This window comes from Myodes glareolus, chromosome 17 (genome assembly GCF_982192425.1).
Source record: "Myodes glareolus chromosome 17, mMyoGla1.1, whole genome shotgun sequence".
In the NCBI taxonomy this organism is placed as follows: Eukaryota; Metazoa; Chordata; class Mammalia; order Rodentia; family Cricetidae; genus Myodes; species Myodes glareolus.
Genome location: NC_142042.1, coordinates 61,494,772 through 61,518,541, shown reverse-complemented (window position 1 = coordinate 61,518,541; position 23,770 = coordinate 61,494,772). Strand labels below are relative to the sequence as shown.

The 23,770-nt window shown below is 48.9% G+C and overlaps 3 protein-coding genes across 6 annotated transcripts; 1 reads left to right on the top strand and 2 right to left on the bottom strand.

Moving 5' to 3' along the window:
• Positions 1-799: 799 nt before the first annotated feature.
• On the bottom strand, positions 800-9,330 carry C17H1orf54 (chromosome 17 C1orf54 homolog). Of its 4 annotated transcripts, none has more exons than XM_085678071.1 (7): positions 9,224-9,330; positions 8,775-8,914; positions 6,994-7,086; positions 5,882-5,940; positions 5,212-5,340; positions 1,744-1,845; positions 800-883 (listed from the first exon to the last, which is right to left on the bottom strand). In XM_085678071.1, exons 2-6 carry the CDS (start codon positions 8,893-8,895, stop codon positions 1,747-1,749), a joined length of 501 nt encoding a protein of 166 aa, XP_085534197.1. In that variant the 5' UTR covers positions 8,896-8,914; positions 9,224-9,330; the 3' UTR covers positions 800-883; positions 1,744-1,746. The 4 variants fall into 4 exon arrangements, with proteins under 4 accessions (XP_085534197.1, XP_085534198.1, XP_048283864.2 ...); XM_085678072.1 differs by having other exon boundaries at positions 1,744-1,842; XM_048427907.2 differs by having other exon boundaries at positions 5,197-5,340; positions 9,224-9,328.
• Positions 9,331-12,218: 2,888 nt separating this feature from the next.
• On the top strand, positions 12,219-15,687 carry Aph1a (aph-1A gamma-secretase subunit). The gene is made up of 7 exons (XM_048427871.3): positions 12,219-12,538; positions 13,081-13,251; positions 13,413-13,486; positions 13,707-13,829; positions 13,970-14,097; positions 14,452-14,575; positions 14,906-15,687. The coding sequence occupies exons 1-7, from the start codon at positions 12,426-12,428 to the stop codon at positions 14,968-14,970; spliced, it is 798 nt and encodes a 265-aa protein (XP_048283828.1). The 5' UTR covers positions 12,219-12,425; the 3' UTR covers positions 14,971-15,687.
• Positions 15,688-15,986: 299 nt separating this feature from the next.
• Positions 15,987-23,514, bottom strand: Ca14 (carbonic anhydrase 14). The gene is made up of 11 exons (XM_048427870.3): positions 23,003-23,514; positions 20,601-20,621; positions 19,448-19,627; positions 18,800-18,942; positions 18,508-18,603; positions 18,323-18,389; positions 17,682-17,839; positions 17,481-17,601; positions 17,237-17,257; positions 17,069-17,153; positions 15,987-16,423 (listed from the first exon to the last, which is right to left on the bottom strand). The coding sequence occupies exons 1-11, from the start codon at positions 23,052-23,054 to the stop codon at positions 16,357-16,359; spliced, it is 1,011 nt and encodes a 336-aa protein (XP_048283827.1). The 5' UTR covers positions 23,055-23,514; the 3' UTR covers positions 15,987-16,356.
• Positions 23,515-23,770: the final 256 nt, after the last annotated feature.

Below are 23,770 nucleotides of genomic sequence, written 5' to 3'. Positions count from 1 at the left end.
CAAGTCAGAGTTAAAGCAAATGAGGAATGAGACCCTGTAATTTGAAGACAGCAGAGGGATCGCAAGGGGGCACTCTAGTTCTGACTAGGGTCGGGAGGACAGAGACTAAATATTTTTTAAATGCATGTTCTTACTAAAACAAAAAGTTGAACAGAAATATAAGTCGGGGTTTGGAGAATGCATGATTATTTTAAATATATTCAAATACTCTTTACTTATATTTAGCAATGTGGCTATTTTAGAAAAAGGAAAAGGGTTTCTAAATTAAACCTCAGCACTGTTTCCCCAAAGTTTCAAGACAATATCATATAAAATATAATTAAGCTGGGTATGATGTCTCATTCCTGCTGTAATCGTAGGGGTTGGGTGTAGGAGATCGGTTCAAGACCAGCCTGAGCCACGTGAGACCGTTAGAAAAAAAAAAAAGATTAGAAGGAAAAAAAAAGAATTAGAATTACAGGCTCAGAATAAACCTGTCATCTGTGAGTTTTCTCTTTTCTACCCCAAACCAGGTTCATTTACGGGGTATGAGTCCTTCTAATTAACTGACATCTAATTCAAAGGGTTTTTGTTTGTTGTTCTGTTTTGTTTTGTTTCTGAGACAGGGTTTCTCTATGTAGTCCTGGCTGCCCTAGAGGAACTCTCTTTGCAGACCAGGCTGACTTCGAACTCAAGAGATGTGCCTGCCTCTGCCTCCTGAATTCTAGGCATGCACTACTACACTGGTTTCTAATTCTCTTTCTGATCTGTCCTTCATGCCCCCCAAGTTTTGGTGTACGTGTTGACTTTAGAACAGTCATTAAGAAGTAGACAAAACTATTTTATTTTTCAACCAACTTCTTGCCAAACTCTAGTCTGAAGAGTCATAGCAGCCTTCTCTCACCTGGAGGGAGGGGAATAAAAATAGAATCAGGCGGCTGACTTGATGTTTAAGAGGACACACTTCGTTTTGTTTTGTTTTTCAAGACAGGATCTTTCTGTGTGGCCTTGGCTGTCCTGGAACTCGCTCTGTAAACCAGGCTGGCTTCGGAGGATCAGAGGTCCACCTGCCTCTGCCTCTCAAGTGCTGGGTTTAAAAGCGAGCGCTACCCACCCATTATTGACAATTGGCTGACTAAGTTCAATTCCCAGCACAAATGCCAGGCGGTTCCCAAACCCCAGTAAACTCCCATTCCTGGAACTCTGCGGGCTCTGGCCTCCTAAGCTCCGCACTCAAGTATACATCCCTCCTCTATACACACACTTGAAAGCAATAAATCCAAGAAGCGAGGAAGTCTCCCCTTGCTCCTTTTCTATGCAGACCTTACACATTTCATGTTCTAAGATGGATTCTCCATTCTTGGTTGAGAAAGATGTGTCCCTTTCATGCCTCCTTCCTCCTCCTGCTGAACTTTGCCTCTTGGCTCTACAGGGTTGTAAGACACACCCATTTTGACCTCTGGCACCTGCCATAACTTCAAACCTGGGCAGAATCAGCCCTGACTTTTCCAGGCTTGTTGAGAGCTTGGAAAAAGGCTTCTCCATTCAGCCTGCCTCTTTCCTAGGAGGTCTTGAAAGTCCTCCCAGACCAGAATAAATGAATGGCTTCACAAGTCTTTGTTCCAACTCATTCCAGGTTTTAAGATTAGATAATTAGAAATTTCTAAATGTGACCCTGCTTCTTTCCTTAAGCATGGGAGAACTGAGCAGGTTGGTAAGAATTGCTTCATAGCACCCCACCAAAGCCTGTGGCTGCCCTCTTACCTTCTACATAAAATGCAGCCCCCCTTGAAGGAGGGTCCATAAGAGAAGACAGGACACAGAACTCTGCAGACTGGACATGGCATCATTCTGATCTGGAATCTGCTAAAACATCCCCCCACACAATAGGTCATTGTCACTCTTCCTAACAATTCCCATTCCCCCTCCAGGAAGATAGCCACCTCCTTACACTAACCCCCTTTTTCCTTACCTCAGGTCTCAAAGGAGATTCAGCCCTCCTCCCCATCGCTGTAAAGAATTCTTCCTACTTAGGAGGCCACGACTCTCAATGGCATTTGATGTTTTATCTTTTGTGTGCATGACTTTGTGCTATTCACTGTGGTAGGTGCTTTGGGGGTCATAGATGAGACATTATTATGTTCCTGCGTGTAAGAGGGGCTTACCACCTACAGAGAGCCTACTGTACATTTATAAACCTGTGGGGAATTTAGTGTCAGGCTTTGCTCGCCAGTCCTGCTGGGTCCTCTCATTTGTATTCAACTGCATGGAGGCTGTTTTCCCATTCTGTTGCATTGCCCTTGATAGTCATTGTTCTGTTTTGTTTTTGGTTTTGATTTCATATTTTTCAGATGGGTCTATATTCTCTACATTTCATCATAATGTTCATCATCACACACACCCCCGTAGGGATGAAAACCAGAGATTTACAAATGCCATACAAGAGCGCTACCGCTGAGCTACATACACCCAATCTCTTCTCTCCCTGCTCGCCTCTTTATTTTATTTCTTTGTTTTTTTCAGACAGGGTCTCTCTACATTGCTCTGGTTTTCCTACTACTCACTGTGTAGAACAGGCTAGACTTGAACTCAGAGAGATCTTTCTACCTCTGCCTCCTGAATGCTGAGATTAAAAGCACGTACATGAGACTTCCTTATTTTTGAGTTAGGTTTTGGGTTCTCGGTAGCCTTTGATTGATTATATCAAGTTTTCTCTTCTAGTCCCTATAATGCAAAAAAAAAAAAAAAGTTGGCTGCCTGCCTGCCTCTTCCTTTTCCTTGGTTGATTTCTCTTCCTCCACTGACTGAGTCATTGGCCTTGCTACTTTCACAACTGTAACTTTGCCCTTGGGTCTCTATTCCTGATCTAGTTCAGCTGCCTTCAGAACACCCACACGGGACTGTCAAAATTAGCACTCCCAACCTAAGCCACACTGGCCTCTGAGAGTTCCCATTTTGGTCAACGATTTCCCCAAACATGTTTATTAGATCCTATTTCTGTTTAATATGTACATGTGTGTGTTGGTGCATATATGTGTGATTATGTGGAGAGGTCAGAGGACAACTTGAAGGTTCGTTCTTTCCTTCCATCACATGGGTCCTGGGGATTGAATTCAGATCATCCTGTGACAGACATCTGTACCATCTGAGCCATCTCTCTGGTCCTCCCCAAACATCATTAAAGTCTGCAAGTCATTTTAACTCCCCCCCTTTTTTTATAGGATTACTACTGAAGAGAAGCATTTTCTTCTAACTTTATTCTTCTGCTCTCAATTTATGTGCCATTCCCCTAGTCCAGCCCTTTATCGGGTGTTTCCTGGACAGCATAAACTTTTCCACTATGCATCTTGCATTTAGTCAGATGAAGAGTTTTCCTAAAATTTGATTCCATTGTCTTCATCCTACCTGGAGGGCTTACCAGGCTCCTCATTGTGTATCAACGCAAAGTCCAGCCTGGCACTTCAGACCACCTATTTATCCCTAACTTTATGTATATAATATTACTACACAAATATGATCGGCCTTGTGCAATTTTTTACATTTATTTATTTAGGTAGGAGGGCATGGGATGTTACGTGTGTGGGGGTCAAAGAACAACTCTTGGAATCTCTCTATCCTACCAAGCAGGACTCAGGGAGCAAACTTGACCCAGGTCCTCATGCTTCTTAGCGGGTGCCTTTATTTATTTATTTATTTATTTATTTATTTATTTATTTATTTTTAAAAAATATTTATTTATTTTATCATGTATACAATATTCTGTCTGCATGTATACCTGTAGTCCAGAAGAGGGCACCAGACCTCATTACAGATGGTTGTGAGCCACCATGTGGTTGCTGGGAATTGAACTCAGGACCTTCGGAAGAGCAGGCAATGCTCTTATCCGCTGAGCCATCTCTCCAGCCCAGGTGCCTTTATTTAATGAGCCATTGCACTGCCAAAAAAAGTTTTCTAACCCCGGGCAGTGGAGGCACATGCCTTTAATCCCAATACTCCAGAGGCAGAGGCAGGTGAATCCCTGTGAGTTCGAGGCCAGCCTGGTCTACAAGAGCTAGTTCCAGGACAGCTAGGACTGTTACACAGGAAAACCCTGTCTCGGGGGGAAAAAAAAAAGTTTTCTAAGACAAAGTCTATTATTTATCTCTCTCTGGCCTGGAACTTGCTCGGTAGACCAAACTGGCCTGGAACTCACAGAGATCCCCCTGCCTCTGGCTCTGAATGCTGGAATTAAAAGCATGTGTCACCATGCCTGGCCATTTTTCCCCCCAATAGAGTCTTGCTAGGTCATTTGGGTTGCTCTTGCTTCTATCCAGTAGCCCCCCTACAAATGGCCTGTTTAGAGTTTTTCTCCTCATCACCCTGTGCTGCAAGGAAGACTCCTGGCCCCAACCCCACATGGCAAAAACTGAATTCTTGAGTTTCCTTTGCACCCCAACCCTTGTGCATGTGTCTTGATTCCTACTGTCCTGCTCCTACCCTCATACTTTCCTTCTTCATATCCTCGTCACCAAGCACAGCTGTTCGCTCTGCTTCTCTTCCCTCGGCAGCTTTAATAACTAGTCTTCCTTTTTTTTTTTCCCCCCTTTTCTTTGAGAACACCTAACAAGCAAAAGCTGTCTTAGTCTTAAATTGTATCTAAAACAAAGTCTGGACTGGCTCAGCAGTTAAAGCATGTGCCACTCATGCCTGACATACTGACTCCCCGAAGTCGTCCTCTGGCCTCCACACAGGTGATGTGGCCCGTGTGATACCTGTTCTGCTGGTTAGTTGACACAACAGAGTCACCTGGGAAGATGGAAACTCATCTGAGGAGTTGTCACCATCAGATTGGATTGTGGGAATGTCTTTGGGAGAATTTTCCTGATTAATGATTGATATGGAAAGGGCCAGCCCACCGTGGGCTAATGGTATAAAAAAGCAAGCTGAGCAAGCTGAAGCGAGCCAGTAAGCAGTGTGCCTCTGAAGTCTATGCTGCAGCTCCGGGCTTGAGTTCCTGCCCTGGGTGTGTGACTTGGGAGTTGTAATAACCCTTTCCTCCCCAAGTCAGTGTTTCAACACAGCGCAGGGACACCAAATTAGAATGCCTACGTGGAAGTATTAACCGTTGGTTCTCTCCTCCACCAGAACCAGCCCTCTGTTTATTCAAGGTCATATGCCTGGGATCTGTCAGGGTAAGAGAGTCACACTGCCCTCCTCCTTAATCCCCATTTGACTCACTGGCTCTGTAGTCACTGGCTCTGTAGTCACTGGCTCTGTAGTCACTGGTCTCATGGTCACGGGATTCTGAGGGTCCGCGAGTTCTGTGTGGAGACTAATAGTGGTCTCCACTGCCTCTGTAGTCACCTCCTTCTTCAACCCGTTCTGACCTCGGTAGGGTTGGGAAACAGTCATCATCTCTACCGTCTCACATCCCCTTCCAGCAAGCCTCCTACCTCACCCCCAACCCCACATGGCTAAAACTTAAGGCCAGGGATTGTCTGGGTCCAGGGCCAGCATGGATGATCTATGTATTCCATTCAACAAGTCCCTCGACTGCTCCTCCTTCAACTGTCAGTAAGCGACTAGGTTCTGGCTTCCTTCTCCCAGCCACAGTTAAGAGGCTGTGTGGGACCCACTTCCTAGTTTCTATCTACCAGGCTTTCTTTTCTTGCTTGTTTTCTGTTCTTGCTAAGACAGTCTTATTAAATAGTCCTGGCTGGCCTGGAACTTGCTATGTAGACCAGGCTGACCTTCAACCCGTGGCAATCCTCCTGCCTCTGCCTCCCAAGTACTGGGATTATAGGAGTGGACAACCATACCCAGCCCTGATTTTGACTCTTGCTAACCAGTGACACTTCAGCTCTTCCCAGTTTCTGTTTGACTGTTATTTGTCCCGACCCTCTTAGACAGAGAAGTCACTCACCAACCTATCCTCCGACTGAAACATGGAGTAATCGATAGTGAAGTTAGCACCAAAGTCATCTGGAGAAGAGAAAAAGGGGGGAAAAAAAACAGAAATAAAAGGGGAAGAAACTGCTCAGAATACTTCACCTTTACTAAGTTATAAGATGTGTAGGTACCGTCTACTTCTAGTTATTTTAAGTGCTAAAAATGTTTATGAGCTGGGCGGTGGTGGCGCATGCCTTTAATCCTAACACTCAGGAGGCAAAGGCAGGCGGATCTCTGTGAGTTCGAGACTAGCCTGGTCTACAAGAACTAGTTCCAGGATAGGCTCCAAAGCTACAGAGAAATCCTGTCTTGAAAAACAAAACAAACAAACAAACAAAAGTTTATAAATTGGAGCCGGAGCTGGCAAGATGGCTTAGCAGTTAAGAACAGGTACTCTCTTTCAGAGGGCCTGAGTCTAGTTTCTAGAATCCATACTGAGCAGCTTTCAGTCTCTCCTGATTCCAGCTTCAGTGGGATTTCACAGCACTGATCTCCATGGCAACGTCGCTCACGTACAAGCACCCCCACCCAATATATGTAATTTAAAATAATAATGAAAACCGAATTTTTGTTTTGTTGTTTTGAGACAGGGTTTCTCTGTTTAACAGCCTTACCTGTCCTGAAACTCACTCTGTAGACCAGGCTGGCCTAGAACTCACAGAGATCCATCTGCCTCTGCTTCCCGAGTGCTGGGATTAAAGGTGCATCACCATGCCTGGCTAAATCTTTGTTTTGTTTTGTTTGTCTTTGCTTTTTGAGACAAGGTTTCTCTGCAGCTTTGGAGCCTGTCCTGGAACTCACTCTGTAGACCAGGCTGGCCTGAACTCACAGAGATCTACCTGTTTCTACTTCTCAAGTGCTGGGATTAAAGGCATGCCCCACCACTGCCCAGCTATAATAATTCTTAATTTTCTTAAAAAAAAATCATGAGCTTGAGAAATATCAAGAATCTCGATAAGTTTTGCTTACAACCAAAATTTTGTGTGATCCTCTTGTTCTGTTGCAATGTGAAGGGCAATCTTTGAATTAAGCATTCCCCAAATCTCTTCCGACCCCACCCTGAGCCAGAGTCTCTCATATACGCACCGTAATTAGGGGTAATTGTGTAATAATAATACACTTGATAGTATTCACTCTCATCCAACTCGTCAAACTCTTCTTCGGCCTCGTATTCCTGTCCTGCAGGGACAAGAGCTACAGGTCAGAAGCTTCCGGAGCTCCTCAGCAACAGCACACGGGGAGTTGATCCCACATCTCCCGGTTTTCTTTCCTTCTGCCTCCCCTCCAGAGGTCTCCTCTCCCTGCCTCTGTACCTCCAAACCCGCCCAGGCGAGGGAGGCCAGCAGTCTGCTTTCAGTGCAGAACTCCCAGGACAGAAAACAGATCCCTTCACGTGTGCTAAGCCCCATAGGAGCTGTAAACCCTTTGTGAGTGGAAGACAGAGACCAGAAATTCAGAAAAATCATATAGATTCCATATGCTCCCAAATTTCTCTCACAAAATCACTAACATCTCAGGCTTTTAAATTTGGGTTTACCTCCAGCTTCACTGCTAACTAAGCAGACGGTTGAACAATCCGTTTATTCCCCTCCCCCCCACTTTTTTTTTTTTTTTTGAGCCTACATATAGGGCTCCATACATAGCCCTGGCTGTCCTGAAACTCATTGTATAGACCAGTTCAGCTTTGAAATCACAGAGATCTGCCTAGTTCTGCTTCTGCTTCCTAAATGCTGGGACTAAAGGCGTGTACCACCATGGCCAGCCTCACATCCCTTTCCTTAAAATGAGTCAGCTGGACCAAATGACCCATCATAGCTCCTCTTCCCTTCCAAAACTAAAAATGGTGGCGTTGATAATTGAATCCCGAATTCTAGGCCTTCTGCTAAATCCATCCTCCCTTTAACCCCAAACTAAGGACACGGGAAAGGGAGACAATGAGACACACCTGGCAGACTAGAGAACAAAGAAGGGAAGGAGCCAAGCTACTCCTGGGACTCTGTCTCTGAAGACAGCCAGTTTTCTACTATCCTATAGGCCAATCCATATTTATGTCTTTTTTTTAAGGCAGGGTTCATTATGTACCCCCAACCAGCCTAGAACGCAGAGATTCTCCTGTCTCTCCTCTAGAGGGCTGAAATTAAAGGCGTGAGCTACCACACCCAACTTGGTTTTGTTTTCTGAAATAGGGGTTATTTATTTATTTGAGACAGGGTTTCTCGGTGTAGCCCTGGCTGTTCTGGAACTTGTTTTAGAGACAAGGCTGGCCCCAAACTCAGAGATTTGCCTGCCTCTGCCGCCTGAGTGCTGGCACTAAAGGCGTGCGATGCACCACCAGGCCTTGCTGGGTGGGAGGTGGGGTTATGTTTTGGGGCTAGTCAAGAACTCACTGTGTAGTCAAGGTTGGCCTTAAATTTCTGACCCTCTCCCCAGAGCTGGGGCATGTGTCATGAAGCTTGGCTCCCATACCTATGTCTTTGCTAATAGGTAGGGTTTTTTGTTTTGTTTTGTTTTTTGTCTTCCTTCTACTTGGTAGGAAGGAGTTACTCTGGTCTCACTAGTTTCACTCCCTGGCTTCTGAGCACCCACCTCCTTCCTGTCCGGCTCCTCACTCTTCTGTTCAGCTTTGTGGGGACTTTTACAGAAATCTGAGCTCAGTTTTGCTGAAGGAACTCTCTTTGGGGCTCCATTTGCTATCAGCCTTCTCTTCTTTGACAGGACTTAGCTTTGCTTTTTTGTTTGTTTTTCTGGCTCCACTTTCCAGGTCTCTACTATGCCCCCGACCCCGGAGAAAGCACATCACCCCCCCACCCTGCCCACCCTCCCCACCCTCCCCACCCTCCCCACCCTCCGCTGACATGCCCATTTACCTTCTCCTTCTAGCTCTTCTCTCAGGTCCTTTATAAGAAAAGGACTGGCAGGCTCGGGCTCAGGAGTTGACTTCCCCAGGATAAGTGGCACAGCAAGGGCGGCTAAGAAGAGGACATCCATTCTGGATTCTGCACTAAGGCTGTGAAAGTAAAGAGGAAATTGCACTGTTTCCCACCACACTTACCCCGCCTTCCCACCCCCACCGCCTGCTGTGAAGCTGGGAGGGAGCAGTGATTCTTCTCCCAGGGGACAGAAATCCCCGCCTACTTTCTCAGTAGATTTGTTTCATTGCTGCTGGACTGAGGGGCAAGCCTCTTAGATGGATGCAAACTTGTTACTCCTGCAGAGTCCCTAGCTCTAGATTAGGTCCGCTCGCTCGGGACTCTTCTACTCTGCCCTCCTTCCCAAGGTTCACAGGTGTTCACCCGCCTTGCAGCCTTTAACTTACGTTTGCCATGCAGAGTTGCTCTTTACTGGTAATCTCTCCTCACAGGACGTTTTCTAGACGGTACGTAAATCGTGCCTCTTCTCTGACTGTCTTGGCTATGGAGGATGAAAGTGATGTTTATGAACCATTGTTTGACTCCCAAATCGCCTTTGCACTGCTGCTGATAAAAATCTCACAGCTGTCAGGTCCAAAGGAAACTCCAATTTCCCAGCCTCCAAAAGACTGTTCATATATCCAGAAGTGAGCTAGCTCAGCCTGGACTGTTGGAGTATTTCTGGAAGTTAGATAAAAGCCAGCATTCCACAGGAACTCATGAAACTGGTTCCCATCTGGCAAATGGAGTCATTTCCCTTCCCTCTGGTAGAAGGGATGTATGGCTACCGGTGACACTTATCAGCTTACCAAATCCTATGCTGGCCTCCATGGTAGTCAGTATCACAAGTACCTGTTACACATTTCAAAGTCCATACTAACATCCTAGCCTTTCTCACCTCCTTCTCTCCACTATACGCCCTCCAGTTCATAGGCTCCCCACTCCCACAGCTGCTCATTCTTTTTATAACCCAGCTCTTCTCACTATGCTTGGCTTTTGCTATTCTCATTATTCTTGCTCTGTTCTCTACCTCCCACTAGCCTCCCTCATCATGCAGAGAGCCCCGTCCATGTCCAGTCTACTTTCTCTCTCTTCTCTGAACTCTTCCAGGTGCCTCTGGCTGTTTCTCTTGCCAATAAAACCTTAACAGTACCATGAAATGATCACGCTGGCATTTCTGCACTGTATGCATACTCTATGCACACAATGGCCAAGGCCAGTTATTTCTCTCCACTTTGTGTTGACTTCACCCCTTTCCCCCAACTTTTTAGACACAGGATGGAAGAAGAGAGGAAGCAAACACCATCTTCTCCTCTGCTCGGCGCCATGCCTGTCTCCCACTTTCAGACACACGGCATCTTCCTCATCATTCTGTCTGCTCCCCTATTTCCTATTTTCATTCCGTTCAATTCAGAAGCAGTAGCATATTTATTCGGTACAATGAACTATTAGTCTGTTAGGCAATTGAGACTTCACAGACAAGACAATTATAAAACAAGACAATGCCAGGTGTAGTGTCATGGCCCTTTTGATACCAGCATTTGGGAGGCAGAGCTCTGTGAGTTCGAGGCCATCCTGGTCTACAGAGTGAGTTCCAGGACAGTCAGGGCTGCATAGAGAGATCCTGTTTCAAGAAACCCAAACCAAACCAAACAAACAAACAAAAGACCACATACACCAAACAACAATAAAATATATAAAGAGAGTAGAAGAAGTAAGATGACATATGACTACAAGTTCGTTCCAAATAAATGACTACTTTCCTTACATTTTGGCATAAATCTGTAAACTTTGTAAAACAAGATACAAAGCAAATACAAAAAGAAAATAAAGTATATTTTAAAATCTCACAAACAGTGGACGTGGTGATGCACGTCTTTAATCCCGCACTCGGGAGGCAGAGGCTGGTAGATAAAGCCAGCCTGGTCTACAAAGTGAGTTCCAGGACAGCCAAGGCTGCACAGAAAAACCCTGTCTTGAAAAACCAAACCAAACAAAACTCCACATACATAATAAATACTTGCTCAGCCTCTAAAGTTAGTCCCTGGAGCACTGTGAGTCCCTGGAGCACTGTGAGTCCCTGGAGCACTGTCAGTCCCTAGAGCACTCTGAGTCCCTGGAGCTCTGTGAGTCCCTGGAGCACTCTGAGTCCCTGGAGCATTATGCAAGTGTCTGTGGAATCACCATTCACAAGACAAGTTTTCCGGGCTGCTCTCTACAGTCAGTCAGGCAATGTTCCATTGACGGTTCACAGAGAGAAAGAAGGGCTATCTTGTCTGTATTTCCCCTAACTCAGCCTGCAGGGCACACTGGCCAGGATGTTCCCATCCTCTTAACTATGTGACACGATGTGCCTGATGGCTTTTAACAAAAACCTGTTTCTCAGTTTCTTTCTGGAATTTACGGGGGAAAAAGAAGTGTAAAACATCCTCTGTATGAGTAGCATACATGTATTAAATAAAAAATCACTTCCAGGAAGCCTGGTTTTCGCCAAACAACTTCTGTAGTTTGCTGTTGCTTTGATTACACTCTCAAAAACAATTTTCCAGATCTGATCCCGATCCCATCGTGGGATTCTTTTGCTCATGTATCCCCCTAAGGACAAATCTGTACGCATACAAATGATGATTCTTTCTAGTACAACCCCCCGCCCCCAGCTTGAGGAAAAGACACCACTCAAGTTTATTTTTTGAAATATAAATAGAGGAAGTGTGACATCAAGGGAACTAAGCGGCTCAGGGTAGGGGGTGGGGGCTGTCGGCTGTCATTTCCCCTCCGTCTCTGTGTTCTCGGTGCTTTTTGACTCCTGGATTCTTTCTAAACATTTTTCTAATATTTCTCTCCTGGCTCCTCTTGCTTCTCTGACTCTGTCGTCACAGAATATAGGTGAAATCTTCATTTGAAACAGATTATACCATTTAATTCCCATACGAGGCTGCTCAAAGAGCTCCAATTTCTAAGACCGACTTTGATCCCTTAGTGTGCTTCTCTGGGTCATTTCCTCTAATTCAAGTAAGAACAATGCCCATCCCTATCTTCTTACAATCCCTATCTTGGGCTCTTTTTTTATATTTATCTCTAGATTCAAACAGGATCTTTCCCCGCCAAAGCTCTTCTAGAAATAGGTATGATTGTTATTACCCTTCTCCACAGAGTAATGAAAAGAAACCTGGCACAAGCGAACCCAGGAATCCTTGCCCTGATTGGGCCCAGTCCCGACCCACTCTTCTGGAGCCACTCCCAGCACCAAGTGGAGGGCTCAAAGGATTGACAGACTACAACTCCCAGAAGGCCATGCTGCCACGACCCCGCCTCTGCAGTTCCTCCCCATCAAGTATTCATTGGCCTTCCGGGGGTGGGGATTAGATGGGAGGTGGCCATGGGGCAGCGACCGGGGGTTGTTCCCTCTTCGGCTTCCGTAGACGAGGTCGGGCGGACCTTCGTCCGGGGTTTCGGTGCCCCCCCTTCCCCTTCCCCGGGGTCCGGGGGTGACATTGCACCGCGCCCCTCGTGGGGTTGCGTCGCCGCCCCACGCGGACTTCCCCCCGGCGCGCTGCTCCCTTTTGCCTCCCTTGGCCGGGGCTCCCTCCCGCCCCCAGCTGCCCAGTCATGGGGGCTGCTGTGTTTTTCGGATGCACCTTCGTCGCGTTCGGCCCAGCGTTCGCCCTTTTCCTGATCACTGTAGCTGGAGACCCGCTTCGGGTTATCATTCTGGTCGCGGGGTGAGTAGCGAGTGGTGGAGACGGGGCCAAGCGTAGAGAAAATGATGCGGAAAGAGCTGGAGGAACTGGGGCGAGCATGGGAGCCTGAGTTGGGAAACAGAAGTAGGAAAAGGTTGGACAGGGTCAAATCGTGGTCTAGGCGATTTTCCGCAGTCGGCTTCCGCCTTCCAGGGATTTCACAGATTCCTCCTGTAGTCTTCCCGGCAGTGCCAGAGAAGGCCCAAGGCCGAGAGTAGTGAGGGGGCTGTGCTGACCTCGGCCAGCCAGGACCCAGGAATGGATACCCTGCCCGTCCGCCCGTGTCGGCGTACACTTTGACTCTCATCTCACTGAAGACTCTAACCAGATTTCTTCCCCTTCTGCTGCTTGCAGATTCCTACAGATGATTCTGTTGGTGGAGACACTTATCCTACCTGGTACCTGTCTCCCTGACCATCCGGAAGTCTAACTTCCACTTTTCATGCTGCAGCCTTGGCTGGTTCCCTCCTTGATTTTCCTGGCTGCCCCTATACTTGCCTCTCATTGTCCTTGTGTTTCCTCAGAGCCTTTTTCTGGCTGGTCTCCCTGCTCTTGGCCTCTGTGGTCTGGTTCATCTTGGTCCATGTGACAGACCGATCAGATGCCCGGCTCCAGTATGGCCTCCTGATTTTTGGTGCTGCTGTTTCTGTCCTTCTACAGGAAGTGTTCCGCTTTGCCTACTACAAGCTCCTTAAGTAAGGACCGGGGTGGTCTGGAAGGGAGAGGGGACAGTGGTGTGCATTGTGGAAAGTGGGCCAGCCCTTGGGTGGTGGTTGGAATAAGGGGCGTTAAAGGGAGGGTCTTGGAGGGAAAAGAACATCCTTGCCCTCTCTTATATTCCTCTCTCTTATCCCAGGAAGGCAGATGAGGGCTTAGCATCACTGAGTGAGGACGGAAGATCACCCATCTCCATCCGTCAGATGGCTTATGGTGAGCCAAGGGAGAGGGACCAGAGGAGGGAGTTGAACACCCCCTCCTCCCCTTCAGGGTAATGTGCTAAGTGTTTCTCTTCATCCTTGACATCCAAGGAGAGGCAGTGTGGAGTCTGGAGGGAGAGTAGGTACGGTGGAGTTCTCACTGGGCACGGGAGAGGTGCTGGTAATAGCGCTGTGGTAGCCTTGGACGTTGATGAGCGCCTCCCTCCCCCCAGTTTCTGGTCTGTCCTTCGGTATCATCAGTGGTGTCTTCTCTGTTATCAATATTTTGGCCGATGCCCTTGGGCCAGGTGTGGTTGGGATCCATGGCGACTCTCCCTATTACTTCCTGACTTCAGGTAAGGCTCTAACCTCACCTTTATGCCCTGTCCATCCCCAGCCCTGATCTGACCTTCCCTGGGAGGCTCCTCTGGCTCAGCATCTCAGGAGGCTGGGAGAAGGTCAGGGACGCATCTCCTCCCCGTCTCCCTCCTTGCAGCCTTTCTGACAGCAGCCATTATCCTGCTCCATACCTTTTGGGGAGTTGTATTCTTTGATGCCTGTGAGAGGAGACGGTACTGGGCCGTGGGCCTGGTAGTCGGGAGTCACCTGCTGACATCAGGACTGGTGAGTTGGAGCTAGGGGCCTGAGTCAGGGAGAAAACATTTCAGAGTGAGTGTGCTGGGTTATGTGTTCTCACTTCATATTGTTAACTTACCTTGGGTGGAGGCAGAAAGGTGAGCCTCTAAGGTTCTGTCACCTCAGCATCAGTTAGGCCACCAGCTCTGGGGAGGAGTCTGACACGCTTAGTCAGACCAATGCTGATGACCTGAGGTGACTAGGAGGAGCTGAAATCTTTGAGGAATCTAAAATCAAAAGCTCCCTTAGCTACAGGACGTCTGGGGGAGGTTCGGTCAGAGGCACAAAATGTTGGGGTTAGGTGCAGGGAGGATCTAATCTCTTTTCTGTCCTCGTTCTCAGACATTCCTGAACCCCTGGTATGAGGCCAGCCTGCTGCCCATCTACGCAGTCACTGTCTCCATGGGGCTCTGGGCGTTCATCACAGCTGGAGGCTCCCTCCGAAGTGTCCAGCGCAGCCTTTCGTGTAAGGACTGACTACCTGGACCGATCGCCTGACAGCTCCCATCTGCCTGTCCACTGCCCATGACTGAACCCAGCCCCAGCCCGGGTCCATTGCCCACATCCTCCGTCTCCTCGCTGCTGTGTCCCGCTACCTTCCGGGTTTGGCGTTGTCCATTTGTGACCTGTAGTCTTTAAGCTTTCTCAGGAGCAGCCTGGGTGCAGCCCGTCAGGGACTGGTGGGTTTGAATCCGCACTACTCCCCACCACCTGGGGAGCCCCTTGTCCAGGTCTCCCCATGTGTCAGTGCTCTGCTCTCCCCCTGCCCATGACTCACCCCGCTTCCCCTCTGCAGGCCGACGGCAGGAGGACAGTCGGGTGATGGTGTATTCTGCCCTGCGCATCCCACCCGAGGACTGAGGGAACATGGGGGGGACCCCTGGGCCTGGGGTACCCTCCCGATCTCCTCATCCTGTATTTCTCCATCTCCAGTTCTGGACAGTGCAGGTTGCCAAGAAAAGGGACCTAGGTTAGCTGTGGCCCTGGTGGTGAAGTTACTGGAGGCTCAAGGGTAGATGAGTTCAGGTCTCCAATATCTACTGCCCAGACTGGACATCTTGGTCTTTTTCTCAGGTCTGAAAAGAACCATTTTTGGTATGATAAAGACCCCAGAAATGCCTTTTTTTTTTTTTAAAAGTCGGGGGAGTGAGGAGGTCTATTGGGAACCTCCTAACCTCCTTGGGCTGTGTCTTTGCTCCTGAAACTGCTGATCATGGCTCATTTCTATCCCATTTTCCCCTTGGTCCCAGGCCCTGGGGAAAAGGAAGGAAGTGCATGTTTGGGAACTGGTACCACTGGAACTCATGTTTTAACGTCCGTGACCATCAGCACCCCTCCTCTCCCCAAGGTGAAGTGGAGGGTATTGTGGAGTTGGCCCACTCCATGGCAGTGCCCCTGGAGGAGTCAGACTACCATGGCATCGCAGGCCAAGCGGGCAGACATTTTTCTAGTTTTTAACTGGGCTGTGGGAGGGCTGGGAGGGTTTCTACCACTGTACCATTTTTCTGCTGAGGGTGGGATGTCCCATCCTTTTAATCAAGGTGATTGTGATTTTGACTAATAAAAAGGACTTTATAATTGTGGGGGGAACTTGGCTTTTAAGAGAGGGGATAATGGATCGAGATTTCTGGCCCTTGGTGGCTTTCGCCCATCCTCCTACCTAGCCTGACAAGCAGTGTTCACTGTTGGCAGCTTTGGTGTGACGTCAGAGGCATCGGTTGGAACTGAGTTGACTTTTCCCAGAAGTAGATCCCCCGTGTCCAGGAATAGGGTAAAGGAGTTAATCCCCCAGTGTCCTGTCTCTCCCACCCAGAGGACAGAGGAACTCTCCCACCCTTGGAAGGCACAAAAGACAACCCAGAAGTAAAGTCAGAAACTTGAGTTTTCAAACATATATTGAACAAAAAAATAACTAAACTCCCAGCAGCAGCTTTTTCCTAGACATGTATCTAGGTGTGTCTAGGGGAGGGGCCGTGAACGTGTGAGGTGAGGGACATCAGGGCATATCCTCAGCTTCTTCATAGCTGCACATTAAAGCAGGGATCTCCTGACCTACGTGCTTTGGAAGGCCAGAGACTCTGCTCTTCCTTGAAGCTCTGGGTCCTTGCTTCTCTGGTGTATGTGTGCAGAGTTGGTATCTAGAAGGACATGTGCCTGCCTGCTACTTCTAGTCCAGTCCCTACACCCCCTTAGAGAGACCCCTGATGGGTATGAAGGGAAGGTGTCCACGGCATCTTGAGACAGGGTTTATGCCTCTGTGGTGGCCCGTGCTGAGGTGAAGACCACACTCTTCCTGTTTCCTAGCCTCTTCTTCCTGGAAGGGAAAGAAATGGTTCATAGAAGTGACTAGTGTCCTAAGTGAAGATTAGAGTAGGGCAGGAAATACTTTTTTAAAAAGCTCAATAAGTATCTAAATATGACCATAAACTTTCTCCTTCCTCCACCTCCTGAGTATTAGGATTACAAATGTGTGCCAGCATGCCAGGTTTATGTGGTGCTAGGGATCAAACCCAGGACTCTGTACATGCTAGGCAAGCACTCCACCAGCTGAGCTGCATCCCCAGAGAATTTTTTTTTGAGGAGGGTCTCTCTATGTAGCTCTGGCTGTCTTGTGTCTCACTCTACATAGACCAGGTTGGCCTTGAACTCAGAGAACTTCCTGCTTCTGCCTCCCAAGTGTTGGGATTAAAGGTGTACACCACCATGCCTGGCTGAGAATGCATTTTTTGTTTTTTTGTTTTTTTTTTCCTTGGGTTTGTTTTTTCAAGATGGGGTTTCTCTGTGTATTCTAGGCTTTCCTGGAACTCATTCTGTAGACCAGGCTGGCTTCAAACCCAGAGATCGGCCTGCCTCTGCCTCTGAAATGCTGGGATTAAAGGTGTGCACCACCGCTGCCCAGTCTCTGAGAATACTCTTTATAGAAAATAAACTACTTCAGGGATAGAAAGTAGGATCTTACCTAATTTTTTGAGCAATGAAATAAACAGCCAGCAGAAGGCAGAGACATCCAGCCAAGATTCCCATACCTAGACCCAGCATCTCTCCTGGGGGAGACAAAGTTGTTAGTCCAGTCTAACAGGTGCTGGAATCCACACCCCCTTCACATTTCCATACAGGGCCATCTTACCTGTGGTATACAATGGTCCCACTGTAGAGGAAGAAAACTTGAGTTAGAGGAGTTTCAGAACATCTTCCCGTTTGGGAGCCCTGCTTCCACACCTGCAAAATGACCTCTGGGCATCCATGGCTAGAAGTGGTTCCCAGTCTAAGGAAGTGAGAATCCACCCTTGGCCTTTTCCTGCCCAGGGCTTGACTATTCCTTGCCTCTTGATTTCCTCAGTTTCCCATCTCTTCTGAGCCCTGCCAGTCACCTTGGACGAAAGAAGCAAAGATGGTCCGCTGGTTGAGAGGCTGGGGGACTCTGTAGTTCTGTATGAGGGGCTCAGATGGCTCCTCTTCCGTAGAGAACAGCGTCTCCTGAAGCTTTTCTAACTGAGGAACAGGAGTAGAGGTCACTCCGGGGCCTGGGCAAGGGTCTGAGATAAGCCGCTCTTAGCTTCTCCAGCACTCACCTGTCCCATGGAAATCTGGGCCCTTCCGTGGAAGACTGTCCAGAGCACACTCTGGTAGCAGGGTGGGGTCGTGAGTGAGCCGTTGTACCGGAAGAAGTGCTCCAGCTGTTGGGGGAACAGCTCTCTCACACTGAAGGGAGGCACTGAGGTTATCTCATCTATGGAGGGCAGAGCAAGTGTCAACCTTCCTACATAGGGTTCCTCTAGGCGGAGTGCACAACTCAACTCCCTGTTCCTCCCAAAATCCTCTTAGGTCAGGTTTTCAAAGTTTCTCTGCAATTGAATTGTTTTGTTTTTTTGAGACGAGGTTTTTGTTTGTTTGTTTTTGTTTTGTTTTTTCGAGACAGGGTTTCTCTGTGTAACAGTCCTGTCTGTCCTGAAACTAGCTCTCATAGACCAGGTTGTCCTCGAACTCACAGAGAGCTGCCTGCCTCTACCTCCTTAGTGCTGGGATTTAAAGCATGTGCTACCACTGCCTGACAAGGTTTCTCTGTGAAACAGTCCTGGCTGTCCTGTAGACCAGGCTGGCCTCGAACTCACAGAGATGTGCCCCCCTCTCCCTCTGGAGCGCTGGGATTGAAAGTGTGCACCACCAAGTGCCCGGCTGCAGTTAACTTCTTACTATGGGTTTTCGGGCTCACCTTTATGCCTTATTTCATGCAGATGACTCAGAATGTGACCATAAGCCGGGTTCTCCGTCTCGCCCACCTGTGGAGGAGTGTAGGGTAGATGTGCGGCAGAAGTGTGTGTTTGGAGTAAGGGTGCAGCAACAGGACAGGCCTGAGGGATGTAAGCAGAGACCTGAGAGGGGTTAGAGGTTACTGACCTCGATTAAGATGCCTAGGACAGCCAGGCCCTGAGGCTTCTGAGCAGCCTCTCTCAGGCTGCCATAGGACTCCGAGTCATAATGGACCACGTGGAGCTGTGGGAAGGGAGACAGGAATGAGTTACTTCACATGTCTTCGTTCTTTCCAGGGCTTTGACGTTGGTCACCACCGCAGTCCCCCAGTCTGAGTCTCTGCCCCCAAAGCTTTGCCTTGTCCCTTGAATACAACTTTTCAAGGGTTCACATCCATCCGTTCTCCAAGATCAACTGCATCCTGTGTCCTAGTCGGTACCTCTGCCACCGTGGCTTCACTGTTGATCTGGTGCTCGGAACCCTCTTGGGATCCTTTCTGACCCCAGTGCAGGTGGAGCTGGGCTGCTGTGTATTTTCGGGGCAGTCCACCCAGGTACATGGTAGAGGGCAGGGAGAGCTGCACTGTGAGGAAAGAGAGGTCGGATTGGTGGAGGAAAGGGGGCAGTTCCCACCCCGACTGGCCACCACCTGGGACGCTTGGCTCTCCTCTTCCTTCTCCCTTCCAGAATTGCCTGGCTCCTCTCCTAGGCTGTGGCTCTTCTACCACAGTGGCCTCTCAGTGCTATGACACTAACCTACACATTGAACCTGACTGTAGACATTCAATCCCACCTTAGCTGCAAGAGCCTGAATCTGTTTGAGACAGGGTTTCTCTGTGTAGTCTTGGCTGTCCTGGAACTTGCTCTGTAGATCAGGCTGGCCTTGAACTCAGAGATCCTCCTGCCTCTGCCTTTACCTCCCAAGTGCTGGGATTAAAGGCCTGCACCACCATCGCCCGGCTCTGAACCTCATTTGCCCACATTTATTAATGGAGTACTCTGAGATTTTGCGTGTTAGTTGTTTGTTTCCTCTGGCTCTTTTAAGGTCCGAGCTAGAACCTGCAGTTACTTGGAGTAGAGTCTTTTACCTGTATGGCCATTATTGTGTAGATCCAAAGGCTCAGTACCAGGCTGGTCATATCCATGGGGCTGTACAGCAGGCAGATCAGGATCAAATAGCACACTGTCTGTCTGAATGTTGATGGGGGACTGGGCATCGCCTCCACACTCGGGGTAAGAAGTTGGCCAGTGGTCCTGACCATGTGGGCCTGGGGGAGGGGTAAGTTACCATGGGTCCATGTCCAGCCCCATAGCCCCAACCTCCTTTAGTAATCCCCCACCCCCATACACATTACAGTGGAAGTAGAAATCCATTTCTCGCCACCCAGTTGGGTGGGGCAAGGTGAGGTGGGAGTGCCCACTGCCCTCTAGGCTGCAGCGCCCCTCGCCACCCTAGAGGCAGGAATGATTCTCCAACTACCCTAATTAGTGTGTGTGTGTGTGTGTCTGTGTGTGTGTGTGTGTGTCTGTGTGCGCACGCGCGCGGGTTAACTTTCACTCACCTGTAGTTTGAGAACAATGAAGCTGAATGAGGGGAAATAGACAAAAAGCTCAAACACCCAGAGAAGCAGAATCAGAGGGAATCACTGACCCTAAACAGACAAAGTATCTCTGGGGCTCCCTATCAAGTAGTCTTGGGGTTCAGATATCCTTTCTATCATTCACTCCTTGCTCTCACATGGACCTTGCTTTGACTCCAGCTAGGTCATTAATCAGAAGTTCAAAGGGATTGAGTTCCTCTGTCACTAGTGTCACAGTATCCTGCCAGCCTCTTCCTCCTGACCCCAGGCTCTGTCGGGTTTCAGGACGGGTTGGGGGTAGGAGTGTTGGGGAGGAAGAGCCAGAAGAATGGCCGCTGAGCGCATTGTGCCTCTCCCCACCCACGCTTCTTCATTTCGGCTGCTTCATTTCCACACAGATTTGCAGTGGACTCGTGCGCTTTTCTGCTGAATCAGCAGACATGGGATTTTTTTTTTTTTTTTTTTTTTTTAATGCTTAGTGCAGGGTCTAGCAGCCACATGTATAAACCCAGGGCGTGTGTCTGTGTGCAGTGCAGAAGAAGAGGGGCTAGCGTGTGACGCTCAAGGAAAGCTCTTCCTCCCCTGAAGTCTTCGTGTCAGGTGGGGGGGGGGGTGTCCCAGGGCGAAAGGAGTGCCAGGCCACTGGGAGTTCTGCTCTCACCTTCGTACGTCCAGTGGTGACCTGTAAGAGAGTGATTTGGGCTGCGGCCAGCACAGCCTGGAGCAGTGTCCTGGCCTCCACTCTCCTCTCCCTCCCGCGCCCCTCCTCTTCTGCTGTCTCTTCCTCCCACCCCCACTCCAGCAGTTCCCAAGTGAAGTCATGAAACTGAACACCTTGGTGGAAAGGTCGGGGGTCCTGTTTAAAATAACCGGCCAGGCTGCGCCCGTGGTTAATGAGTGAAGAGGGAGGAGCAATGGAAAGAGATAAAGCCGGGAGACTAAAATTAACCTGGATCCAAATGTGCAGGCGGCCCAGCCCTTAACTTTTCTCCAGCTGGAGCCAAGTTAGTGTAACTCTTAGAAGATCGGGGTGGAGTAGGGTAAGGGTGTGGGCAGAGGGCTGGGAAGGATAGAGAACAAAAGCACGCGGCGCTTGCTGACGACAGGAGGGTTCGCAGTCCTTTGCCTGGAGGCGCCACTGCATGAGCAAAGGCGCAGAACTTTCGATGAAAATTTTAATTCTTCCTTTCTGGTCTGACTCTACAGGGGAGTTGCCCACTGTGTGCCCCTCAGCTCCTGCACTCTCAGATGGCAGAGAGCAGGAGTCAGGGTAGGCTCTATTCTAGGTTGAGGGTGGTGGGTGGGCAAAGGCAGTCAGGCTGGCAAGGACAGGATGAAAGTGAAGCATTGTGTGTAGAGAGGAGAGCTGCCAGGCTGGTCACATGTCGGGCTCTCATGCAGTTCTGCCTCTAGCCAAGTAGCTGGGGGGGTCTGTGGATCTAACTACCCCCCATGGCTAACCTGCTTTGAGGAGGAAAGGGAGTCTAATTGTAGATGGGCCTGTACTATTTAAATCTAGAAACTGGAAAAAAATCCTAAATTCCTTTTTATCTTTATTAGTTCTTTATTTATTTTGTTTGTTTGAGGCTAGGTTTTGCTATGTGGTCCATACTGGCCCAGTATTCATTATGTGGTTCAGGCTGACCTCAAACTTGTGGCAACCCTGCAGCAGCCCCCTGAGTGCTAGGATCACAAGCCTGTGGTACAATGCCCAACGTTTCTATTATCCTTTCAACCGCTCAAACTTGTAAGATGCTTTGGCTCTCACCCTTGGTCTGTCCAGCTGGCCCATTCCTCAGCTCAAGGGCCTCTACAAAATAGCTCAAGGTGCGTGCATGCCTTTAATCCCAACCCCTTGGAAGCAGAGACAGGTGGATCTCTGGGAATTCCAGGCCAGCCTGGTCTACCGAGTGAGTTCCAGGACAGTCAGGTCTACACAGAGAAACCCTGTCTTGAAAACAACACAAAAACAAAAATACCGGTCTCCCCCCCCCCCCCATAAGCTCAGGTGGGGTTGGAGGCTTTCTCTCATTCTCTGTCTCCGTGGGATACTACAACAGCTAGAATTCTTGGTTTAGTGAAGGTGTCCTGCTCTTCCTGTTAAATGCTCTGGGCTGATTCTAATACCTGTTTCTCCTCTTCCCCTGTTTCTTCTCAGAAGGGATTTTTTTAGCTCTCCGTTTTCATTTGGTTCCCTTGGTCTCATCTGCTTCCTGCCTCCTCTTGCTTTCTAGATACTCTTCCCTCTTAGCTCTTCCAGCAGACCTTATTCCCTCACCTACTATGTGCTGGATACTGAATGAGGCGTGGGAAGCGCAAAAGCCGGGTGTAGCGGCCAGGCGTAGTGCTGCAGACTGGAGGTAGAAGCGAGACTAACTCAGCTACACGTCTGGCTGCATGAGAACTTGTCTCAAAAACAGAACAAACAAGCAACAACAACAACAACAACAACAACAAAAACTGTGTGGGAATCCCCGAGGCATCCCTGGACTCTAGGAACACCGTTTCTCAAGAGTCTTTCCCTCTCTCTCCCACTCCTGAAAGTACACTGTAAAGGGCTAGTGACTAACTCAATCATTGTGTTGCTTTCAGGGAAATGGACCAATTGATAAATTTCTCTGTGCACCTTGGCAGGTGGTGGAATTAGCATCTGATCAGCGGGGAATCAGACCCCCGTGTGTGTGTGTGTGTGTGTGTGTGTGTTCCCAGCCCTGCTCTCCCTAACCAGCAGAGTGCATGAACAAAGAGGGCAGGAGGGCTGCCTGAGACTAGGGCAGTAGGGAAAGAGCTTCAGAGAGCTAGCTGTAGCTGCCTGGCACAGAGAGGTTCCCACACATGTGAGCATTCACACACTGGCCCCGGCTAGTTCTCTCCTGCCACAGCAATAGCAGTAATAGGTGGGCTAGAGAGGAAAAGTTAAAGAATGAGAGGGATCTCCTCCATACTCTTACACTACGCTCCCCAACCATCGTGCCTTTTGTCCCCGGCCCCTAAGTGTCCTTTTACACCTCTCCTCCCCCACTTAAGTACACATGGCGTGGACATTAGCACAGTCGTACCTACCCCCGTCTGCAGCCAGGATCCAAGTCACCTTTAACAGGAGAACGAAGAACATATTATCTCCACAAGGGTACACAGGGGACCAGGAATTTGGGAGCAAGGAGATTTAGGTGCTGAGGGAGAGAGAGAGGAATTTCTGGCGTCTGTATCTTTTCCTCTTGTCTCTGCGGGCTTCCAGGGATTTGATTTTCCTCAGGTTAGAGCGAACTTCTGGATCCCAGGATAAATCAATTTCCTCTCTCTCTCTCTCTCTCTCTCTCTCTCTCTCTCTCTATCTATCTATCTCCCTCTTTTTCTCCCTCTCTGCTCTGCTCTCTCTGTATGTCCTCCGTAGTCTCTACACCACTTACTGGCCAGCAACTTCACAGTTGCCTCCCGCTTTTAAGGTGGCTCTGAACCGGTGTACGTGAGGAGGGGGGTGGCGCCTGGGCTGCAGGCGAGCAACTCCTTAAATAGCGGATTAGGCGAGCAGGATGGTCCTGCGGAGCCCAGCGTCCTGGCCTTGACTCAGGAACCCAGCTGGAATGATCTCTTCCTTTGCCATTTGCACTGCCGCCGAGATGGGTGTCCCCAGGAACTCTCAGGCAGAGAAGGGGGGTTTCGCACCTCTCTCTCCCAGGACACTGTGTTCTCATTCGCCTGCCTGAGGAGCACACCCCTGGGTGGTGTGGGACAGCTGGTGGGGAACCTGTTTCCAACCAGAAAGGATTCATACTTAGGAGATAGGAGAACTGAAGTTGGGGGCTCAGGACGCAGGTGGGGACTGGGAAG

What these genes read in the sequence shown, in the direction of transcription:
- C17H1orf54 (XM_048427907.2), bottom strand. Translation starts at nt 8,895, where the DNA reads ATGGATGTCCTCTTCTTAGCCGCCCTTGCTGTGCCACTTATCCTGGGG. An exon ending in AGAAGAGCTAGAAGGAGAAG is followed by an intron (nt 7,087 to 8,774) that starts GTAAATGGGCAT and finishes TTGTCCCTGCAG; the next exon opens with GACAGGAATACGAGGCCGAA. An exon ending in TTCAGTCGGAGGATAGGTTG is followed by an intron (nt 5,341 to 5,881) that starts GTGAGTGACTTC and finishes TACCGAGGTCAG; the next exon opens with AACGGGTTGAAGAAGGAGGT.
- Aph1a (XM_048427871.3), top strand. Translation starts at nt 12,426, where the DNA reads ATGGGGGCTGCTGTGTTTTTCGGATGCACCTTCGTCGCGTTCGGCCCA. An exon ending in CTATTACTTCCTGACTTCAG is followed by an intron (nt 13,830 to 13,969) that starts GTAAGGCTCTAA and finishes CCCTCCTTGCAG; the next exon opens with CCTTTCTGACAGCAGCCATT. An exon ending in ACCTGCTGACATCAGGACTG is followed by an intron (nt 14,098 to 14,451) that starts GTGAGTTGGAGC and finishes CCTCGTTCTCAG; the next exon opens with ACATTCCTGAACCCCTGGTA.
- Ca14 (XM_048427870.3), bottom strand. Translation starts at nt 23,054, where the DNA reads ATGTTCTTCGTTCTCCTGTTAAAGGTGACTTGGATCCTGGCTGCAGAC. An exon ending in GATCCTGGCTGCAGACGGGG is followed by an intron (nt 20,622 to 23,002) that starts GTAGGTACGACT and finishes ACTCTCTTACAG; the next exon opens with GTCACCACTGGACGTACGAA. An exon ending in TCCTAGGCATCTTAATCGAG is followed by an intron (nt 18,390 to 18,507) that starts GTCAGTAACCTC and finishes ACTCCTCCACAG; the next exon opens with GTGGGCGAGACGGAGAACCC.